A 9,563-nucleotide genomic window follows, 5' to 3' on the forward strand; every position below is an offset into this window, starting at 1 on the left:
GGTTTGTTAACAACTGACTCCCCCAAATACTCTTAAATGTGACCATACATACCAGTGTGTTTACAGGCTTTAGAACTTTACTTTGCTTATTTTTCCTACCGTCCCTGGCAACCAGTGGTTTCTTTTCATTTCTGTAGGATATGAAATGAAGGGGGCTCGTGAAACTTGCATGAACTGATCCATCACATTGAACATCAAGTCCGCATGAGTTCTTGTCACTGTTAGATTGTCATCGCGTGGTAATGTTGAAAAGGCTGCACTGCATTAACTCACAACCGTAATGTAGCCTAGACAAACATGAATGTAGATGGTGAATGTTCAGTTTTGTGGATTGTAGAATTCAAGCAAGCTTTAAGAGTCTGCTGCTAATTCATTTCAATATCGTACAGGAATGAATGGTGACCAATGGCTGCCTGGTATTGCTCAAAGTTACAGTAAACCTCAGATTCATTGTTTCATTGAAAGTGTTCTGGTGTACAGAGCCAAATATATATATATATATATATATATATATATATATATATATATATATATATATATATATATATATATATATATATATATATACTGTGTATATACTTATGGACTGCATATAGTGTATACTGTCCACTACTTTTGGACTGCACCGCTAAAGACACAGGCAGCGAGACAGACAGGCGTGTCTCGTTCCTGGCTGGTCACCTCACAGCTCTGTCACCACTCCCCCCGGGGGAAGACGATGGGTAAGAGGAGAAGTATTCTGAGCCAGAGTTTAGCCTGGCCCGACTCATTGGGTTGTTTCATGTGTACCCCGAATGGAACTCATAAAGTTGCCACTCTACAAAGCTCGGCCCCCTGTGGGACATCTGGTAGTACTGCGTACTTGTGTGTGTGTGTGTGTGTGTGTGTGTGTGTGTGTGTGTGTGTGTGTGTGTGTGTGTGTGTGTGTGTGTGTGTGTGTGTGTGTGTGTGTGTGTGTGTAAGCAGGTGGGGGGTATGTATACATACAGTAGACACAACTCTTGTTTGTGTGCGCCTACATGTTTGCTGATGTGTGTTCATGTGCGCACACGCACGTGCGCTCGTGCACGCGCAGGCCATAATCAGCTCCAGATGATTTTGAGTGTCTGCCAGTTTCCCAGAATAGCAGCATTGGTTTCCTTGCAGCCCTCCAACTGGCCTTGGCAAATATTTTAGCAACTCCATGTTTACCTTCACACTCCTTCACTCTCACTCACTCAGTGCGTTCCTCATTCCCTGCCCCTCTTTATCAAAAATAATCTGCTTTTTCATCGTTTACCCCCACTGGTCAGGAGCACATAAGCCTGATTAATAAACAGCTCATAGAAGGGACAAACACAATGGCATGCTGGTGGCACGTGGATGCCTGAGCGAGGCTCTGATCTTGATACACTTATTATCATCCTTCACGAGACGAGCAGCTGCATCATCTGCAGTGTTTATCTCTGATAGTTTCTGCACATAAAAGCTAGGAGGCGTCTCCAGACATCAGGGCATTCCTCTCCGTGATCGAGAGTTCTGCTGAGGCATGACTTGGCCTCCTGACAAGCATCCGAAACCTAAAAGCCAACAGAGAAAGGTTTAGTTGTATTATAATAATACACAGATGTGAATAAAGTTGATAAAGCTGTGTCAGGGTAGGTCCTCACCTTGAAAACGCTAATCTGTTTTCACAGTGTATCTCAAAGTGACAAGTCCTCTGCTAAACGTGTTAATCGTTGCATAGTGTGTAGTAAAAGCAGCAAAACAGCAGTATACTAAATATTTTTCTCGCCCTCTGTTTGCAGTGCCGTCCATCCAAAGGCAGGAGGCGGGGCTTCTGCTGGTGCGTGGACAAATACGGGCAGGCTCTGCCTGGCTACGACGGCAAGGAGCAGGCCGAGAAGAAGTGCTACCACCTGGAGAGCAAATGAGAGGACGGAGGGACGCAAGTGGACGGAGAGAGGAAGACAGAGAATAAGAGGGGGGGGTGGGGGGGGGAGACAGAGAGAGAAAGAGCCAATTTTGTTCTTGCATGTAGTTTTATGTAAACATTCGGAGGGGCTCTGGACCTTTGATTTCGGGTCCTATTTCTGTCGGAGAGTTAGGGGGAGAAGAAGTGTGGGGGGGAGGGGTGGAGCACCGCCTCGGCAACTGGCCAAGACTCCTGTCCATCACAGCTATCTGTCCTGTGCTTAGAGAACCTTTAACCTTCCTTAAAAAGAAAACAACAATTAAGCTGAGAGAGAAGGGGAAGAAAGAGAGAATCCTACCATCTGCACTATTCTTTTAGAGAGCGAGGAAGGATGGACTTTTCCACTCACTTTAAAGAGGACATGTTTGTGACTGTGACCCAAAAACAACGCACCACCACCGTTTCTATTGTGTAACCGCGAGTCTGTGTGTGTGTGTGTCTTTATGTGTGAGCACCTGCATAACGTACGTGTGCACAGCTGCATGTCTGTGCAAAATGGCGTGTGAGTGTGCGCTTTCCCAAAAGTGTTTATTTGTGTAAATATTGTATGTTACTAAGCTCAGAGATGTTAGACTGCCCATCCCCAGCCCATGCTCCATTAAACAATGCAGAAAGAAAGAAAAAATGCTCTCTGGCTCAGAGTCCAATTTGAAGTGAAGAATTAAGGGATGGCAGGGCTTCCTTGTTCCTTGCCCTGCTATCAGGAAGGGAATAGAGGCAAACCATGCAGTTTCAGTGCCTTAAAAACAAACCTTCCCATGCCTCCCCTCCTCTTCACCCTCTGTAGTCCTTGTTTGAAGGAATACTTCACTAAAAATCTACCTTTTGGCTTGAAATGTGGCTCTAACATTTGTAGCACCTGTGTGGAGGACAGCGGCTGTAGTTAGATTGGATTCACAACAGCTACAATAGATTTGAAGGGTGATCCTGTAAAAACAGCATGACAACGTCCAGAGAAACTTCTGAATCCACTCCTCCAGCGAGTACACTACTCCTGGCAGACATTCTGAGCTATAAGGCTGCGAGAGTGTGAAGTGGAAGTTTGTGTGTGTTTAACTATGTTCTGGAGAAACTATGTTGGAACATACTGAAGGAACAGATGAACAGCGGAGAAGTGGATTAAGATACAAAATGTGCCAAAATATTAGCCTGGTTCCAGACCTCTATTTTTCATTGATGGTTGGGATTACAACTTTAATCAATCTGAAAAAAAAAAAACATTGCATTACTGTTCCTCACATCTGCTACCACAGCTTCCATTTGAACAAAGTGAAAGACGCTGGCGGATACATCAGTTGCTTCTAATTTGCAAATAGTCTAACCTCAAATAACAGCTAACATCAGACTGAACACTGAAGCGAACCTGAAGTTGCATTTCAGTCTAACTCAGAGCACATCAGACCACCAAAATATGGCGAAAGACAGCTTTCATTGTCGCTAGCACAGTTAGCTGTTTATGTTTAGTTATGATTGACAAACAGTTGAAGAGCTGACTGCGCTAGAAACAAAGAGAAGTTGTTTATTCGGCCATATTTTGGCAACAAAAGGAATGTATGGATCGTGCTGCTGCAGTGGTTTGAGAAGTTTCCATGGACATTTTGATACTTTTTGTGTGACTCTGGGTTGCCAATGTAATCCACTGTAACTGCTGTGAATCACGAGTATTTCAAACTCAAGGTCTTCTGTCTTTTTCCCACCGCCTACTGTTCCTGTCCACATCCATGTCACTGTCCCACTGTCGCTCTAACCTGCTCCCCTGTGTCCTCATCCCCTCTCCTTGTCCCGTGTCCGTCATGCAGCTCCGGTGCCGAGGTCCCCCAACCTGACGTCTTTCTGACGTCTCTGAATGTCTTTACTCCCTGTCTAAAACTGTGTCCTGATCCCGCCTCTAACCCACTAACCCAAGCTGTTAGTCCCCACTCCAGCACCCCCTGCCCCACCTCCAGTCCTCTTCCTGTCAGTGGTGCAACCTGGTGTAGGCTTGTTTGAACGGGGCGAGGCCCGGTGTGACCGGCCCGCCCTGCCGCAGGTGCCAGCTGCCCCTATGCTTCAAGCACAAGCACTTAAAGCACTTTAGCTGCGCCGCTATACTCGTCAATGCATGCAGTTAAAGACAATTGGACCTATCTGCATCTGCATACCTTTCCTTAGAGGTAATGTCAGATGAAACAGTGTGATACTGTAAGAAAACAATAATAACCCAGGGAGGAGAAGAAGAAAAAAAAGAGAGAATGAAAAAAATATATATATATAAATAAACGAAGCTACACCAGGACTTCTGACAGCAATTCTTAGCAAACACCCCTCAGAAAGTTCCCATTCAATGCAACTACTTTCTTTTTGTTGTTTTTGTTGTTGTTGTTGTTGTTGTTGTTGTTGTTGTTGTGTTTTTCGTTTGAGAAATGCTTGTATGATCGTATGCCAACAAATCTCCACAAGGTGGACACAGCACCAAATATGCATTCACACAAGTGGTAGGGGGTCTGAGGCAGGAGGCAGGGTCCTCCCCGAGGAGCTTCCTGCCCGATGCTCTCCCACATCCTGTGTAAAGACTTGAAAAGTGGAGAGAGTGCCGACAAAGAATGCTTGCCCAGTAGCTTGGTAGCATGAAATCGGCTGTACACTTCCTTTAATAGAGAGCAGCAACTTAGAACCAACCTGTTGGTGCTATATCCCATCTATTCAAAGACTTGATGTATGGGGGAGGAACATACATACAAATATGTTTAAGCTATTCCCTCCCTAATATTTGTAAGTGTGTCTTTTTTATATATATTATTATTATTATTATTATTTCCTGGCCAGCTATGTGTCTGACTAGACATCATGTACAGTACTTAAAAATAAAAAATATTTATCTAAGAAAGAATTATAAGCTGATCCAAACTAGGTTTTCTTATGAACAATTCAATGGCTCACCGATTGCACAGTAAAGTCTATTTGATTCAGTGTATTTTGGGGAATATAATCACTAATGAATGTTTTACTTTTTAATGAACCTTTTCCTTCTGTTCCTCAGCAGGGTCATTTGTAAGCTCAGTGCCCAACAGGCGAGTTTCAGCCTCGGGCAAAATCTGTTGTCAGTCAGGCACTCAGGTCTCTGGTCATCTTAGTTCACTGCTTCTTAAGGCCATTGAACCTCTCACCTCTCAGTAAGTCACTTCTCTCCATGCACACCCAGCCATCCCGCCTCAGTCAGTTAGTGCAGAGCCAGGCTCACACTTCTGTAATGTCACTTTTTATTTGATTTTGTATCATTATTTTTCCCTGCTGGTCACGTTAAGAATATTCTCTGTTCACGGGTAAATGTATTTTGTTTTTTCATTTCAAGTTTATCCTTTAAAGAGTTTTTTTTTTTTTTTTTTGATTCAAGCTTTTCATGATACTAAAGTAGAAATCACACAGCTATTGTTTTCTCTGAGAAAGGAATTGATTCAAAATATAATTTGTATTTAATGTCTTTTTTTAAATAAAAGGTGAACACATTTTAAGACGCTGTCTGTGATGTTTTGTTTTTGTCTCTTGCCTGACTTTTTTTTTTATATGACTGGGAAGGAACAGCGTTGTCATCAGCAGCTAATAAGCCGATTATTTACTGCAGGCTTCGTTTCTGCAGGCAATCAGGACACAAATTTTGCTTGTGTTGAAGTCCTTGAATGCAATCAGGCTCCCCTCAGTCTTGGAATGTGTCAATAAGGATAAAGCAAAGGTTCAATTTGTAAAGAATAAAAATAAATCTGGTGGTGCCAGGCAGGCTGGCAGTGGGCACCAGAGGCTGAAGCAAATTCCTGTGCCCGACCAAGGCAAACAGAGAGCGGGTCAAAAGGCAGCGTGGCGCTGCATGTCCCCGCGAACTGCCTAAAGTTAGACAAGGACCTCCACTTTAGATCACCGTGATAACACTACGCACACACACACACACACACACACACCGAATATAGAAAATGTGTTGCAGGAATGCATATATACAGACTTTCATAATCATGTCCTGATAAAGCAGATTCTTATGTTTTGCCACCTATGGATGTTTGTGCACAAAGTAAACCTGCCTGAGGTGAAAGAGAGGCCAGGAGCGCATAGCTGAGGTTAATGTTTTTATTAAATATATCACCTTTTTATTCTTTTTACATTACATCTCAATTACAAAAGTGTACAGTACATACACACGTGTGAGCAGTTAGTCACTTTGGAATAGACTCACATCAACAATAATTCTCTCTCCATCAGCAGCATGTATAGACAGAGCAGAGGCGTCACACGTTCACTGTGGGACTCGCTCTTTGTGGTCATGTCTTCTTGCTAAGAGAACTGCGACATGTAAAGTAAAATAGCAAGTCGTTTCTTTTTTGACAGATACATCAACATAACTTGACAGCAGACACATAAATATTGGAGGTAGGTAAATGTAGAAATACCCGTCTGAGAGGCGGTGCAGGGAGGCACTGCCTGTCATGCTAACTGCAACCCCATGGAACCATGGGAAATGTTTTCTGAGTACTGTTATAAGGTTCCCGACTGAGAGTTTTGCATTCACTGACAAAAGGTGATCATGTGTCACAAAAAAAAGACAACAAAAAGACATAACAATGGCAACAATGTGAAAATGAATCATAAAAACAACATTTAGAAATACTTCTAAATGACATTTGGTCACTCAGTGCTTTTGTTCTTGCTTGGTTTGTCACAAACCAAACCTCCAGACAACTCCTTAAGGGTAGAGCAAGCTCAACTCAGCAGTGGAGTTACTCAGGGCCAAGATACATATATACACTTTATACACCCATAAAAATAATAATATAATAACAATAAGGCAAAACATTATATAAATACTCATACAATAATTACAAATAACAAATAATGTTGAAATAAATAAGGCTGAAGAGTAAATGCATCAATATTAAAATCTTTTTCAGAAAAACAAAAATAGATTTTTTTCTTCTCTTTGGGACGGGTGTTTGAAGAGGAGGGAGGGAGGGGTTCAGAGTGGCCTGGACCCAAAGCCCAGCAATGACAGTGTACCTGAATTAAACACCACCATGGACAAGATCAATAAATAAACATTTATCCAAAAGGAAAAATCAGTGGCTTGCTTCTTCTTCTTCTTCTTCTTCTTCTTTTGTGAGATCTGCATCAGTGGTTGATCTCTTTAAGGGCACTCGGCTTCTACAGGCAGGTCGATCCAACCTAACATCTGCTTGCCGTTCCAGGAGTTCACACACCAGCATCGTCCCCTCTGTCCGTCCAAGGAGGATTCACACTGCAAGTGACGCAAACAGAAAATCTTTTATTTGAACTGCAAATGGTGCTGAACAAATCCCTGCCTGTAACACACACACACAGGTTTGTGGCACTATCTTTGTGGGGACCTGTCATTGACATAATACATTCCCTAGCCCTTTACCCTAACCTTAACCATCACAACTAAATGCCTAACCTTAACCCTTACCCTCACCCTAACCATAACCTAATTCTAACCCTAATCCTACAACCAAGTCTTAACCCTCAAACAGCCCTTTAAACTTGTGGGGTCCAGCATTTTGGCCCCACAAAGCTGTCGGGACCCCACAACCATACTGGACACCTGGTTTTTGGACCCCACAAATATAGTTAAACAAGCACACACACACACACACACACACACACACACACACACACACACTTTAAAGCTGTGGTTGACATAATCTTGGCTCACGAACACACACACACACACACACACACACACACACACACACACACACACACACAAATTAGTGAGATTCTTTCAAGCTGAATGGAGTTATGACTCCAACACACACTCGGAGCACATTTTGCTGGAGACACCAACCTGTTTGGGTTTGTAAAGCCCGTGCTTGTCACAGTTGGGGAGGTAGAATCTGGTTAATTTGTCTCCTAATTTCTGCTGGGATTTGGCAATCTTTTCCAAGGCTCTCAGCAGCTCAACATGACAGGGCCCCTGGTAGAGAGGAAACAGGTGAGAGAAGGGTTAACCGTGCTCTGTACCTGCACGGTGCCAACACACAGAAATAACATGGAGCACCGCTTTATTATCAGCAAACACGTGGGCTGACAGCAATATAAAACTTGTAATAACAAGCATCCCCAGTCTCGTTCTGTCTCCATCATCTCCCTTCAAACAGCACACGAGCCCCCCCTTGTGGTGCACGAGCCCTCTTCCCCTAAACCTCCTCCCAAAAACTTTTAGTAACATATTACACACAGAGGATTTCACACAATGATGCCGGGGCAGCGTTTGGGTCTCACCTGTTCGACCATTTTCTTGCGGTTGGCGAGGAGTTTGGCTTTCATGCTCTCCTGAGCGTCCGCAGCAGCCCTCGGGTCGTAGGGTTTACTGTGGCCGGGGAGGTAGTGGCTGGAGCCGGGGTCCGGGACGATGGCTGCGTTCTCCATCTCAGCCTCTGGCTCTCCCTGATCTGGAGAAGGAAAGTGAATGAATGTGAATCGGGACTGACTGAATGTAACTGTAATTAGACCAGCCAAGTGTTTTTTTTGGGGGGGGGGAATTGTAGCCTAAGAAGGATGATTTGCTGGATTTGCTGAACACCGATGTAGCCTGTAAATGTGAAGGATATATAGGCCTACCTTGTGTCTGGGGCTCGGGGGTCGGCTCGGGCTCCGTGCTCTCCGTGCACACGGCTTGCCCCCGGGTGAGGGAGTGCAGCGGCCGGGGGTCGCCGGGTCTCGGGGTGCACCTCAGTCCGGAGCCGCACGGCGCCGTGTAGATCCCGCACAGCTCCTCAGCCTTCAGGGCGCAGGCGAGGCAGCATCCACAGCCGGGTTCCCGCAGCACCTCGGTGCATCCGGGGGCCACCTCTGGACACTGGCTCAGCTTCTCCGGAGAACACGGGGCGCATCGGATCGGCTCTGGCCCCACTACCGGGGACCCCAGCGTCCCTGTGGCCAGCACGGAGCACACCGCTGCCACCACGACGTGCTTCAAATGTAATCCACCCATGGACAACATAGTGAGCTGGATACTAAATATAGCCTAGAATATAAAATGTAGAGCAAGGTAAAGAGCTTATCAAAGGTAGAAACCGGATTCCCACGGTTCCCTGCTCAGTTATGACTTGCGTTTGATTTGGGGAAAATGTCTAACTGTGCGTTGAGCGCAGCCGTATTTATAGCCCGGGTCCTCTGTGAGTGTTTGACGCATCTGCGTTATGAATGATTTCTGAAAAGAAGGTGTGATGTTACAGTGGGCTCTGATTGGCCCGCATATGTCCGGCCAGGCAGCTCATTTTAATACAATATTCACGTCAATATTGCTTTTGGAACAGGCAATGCTTGCACGTATCGCCGACGAGTGACGACACCAGTGTTTGATGTTGCAATCAAGGACCCCCCCCCCCCCCCCCACCCTCCTTTTTCTCACCCTCGTGCTACACTAAAACCACTTTGCCCCACCACTGCCAGCGTACAGTACCAACAGAGACAGAGTGTTTCTTTTCTGTTTGTCTTCACACAGCGTACTGAGCTCATTTAATCCATTTAAGAGGCGAAACAGTCCCTTGTTTTCTGCGCGGACACAGACGAGCTCCTCTATACAGGAACAACGTTGCCTATTCATGACGCTTTCTCCATTAATTGT

General features: G+C 44.9%; 2 protein-coding genes across 2 annotated transcripts in view; one reads left to right on the forward strand and one right to left on the reverse strand.

Moving 5' to 3' along the window:
• Window positions 1–5,445, forward strand: part of LOC144523048 (insulin-like growth factor-binding protein 3) — a 23,245-nt gene extending 17,800 nt beyond the window's left edge. Inside the window, exon 4 of the mRNA XM_078258338.1 lies at window positions 1,788–5,445. Within this exon, the coding sequence (XP_078114464.1) occupies window positions 1,788–1,913 (126 nt within the window). The 3' untranslated portion in view covers window positions 1,914–5,445. The remainder of the gene's footprint in view (window positions 1–1,787) is intronic.
• A 590-nt stretch (window positions 5,446–6,035) lies between these two features.
• igfbp1a (insulin-like growth factor binding protein 1a) lies at window positions 6,036–9,121 on the reverse strand. The gene is given in 5 exon segments (XM_078258339.1): window positions 6,036–7,102; window positions 7,104–7,211; window positions 7,779–7,907; window positions 8,216–8,385; window positions 8,555–9,121. Coding segments are annotated over 5 exon segments (807 nt in total). The 5' UTR covers window positions 8,937–9,121; the 3' UTR covers window positions 6,036–7,084.
• Between the last annotated feature and the right edge of the window lie 442 nt (window positions 9,122–9,563).

Source organism: Sander vitreus, chromosome 9 (assembly GCF_031162955.1).
Source record: "Sander vitreus isolate 19-12246 chromosome 9, sanVit1, whole genome shotgun sequence".
Classification (NCBI taxonomy): domain Eukaryota; kingdom Metazoa; phylum Chordata; class Actinopteri; order Perciformes; family Percidae; genus Sander; species Sander vitreus.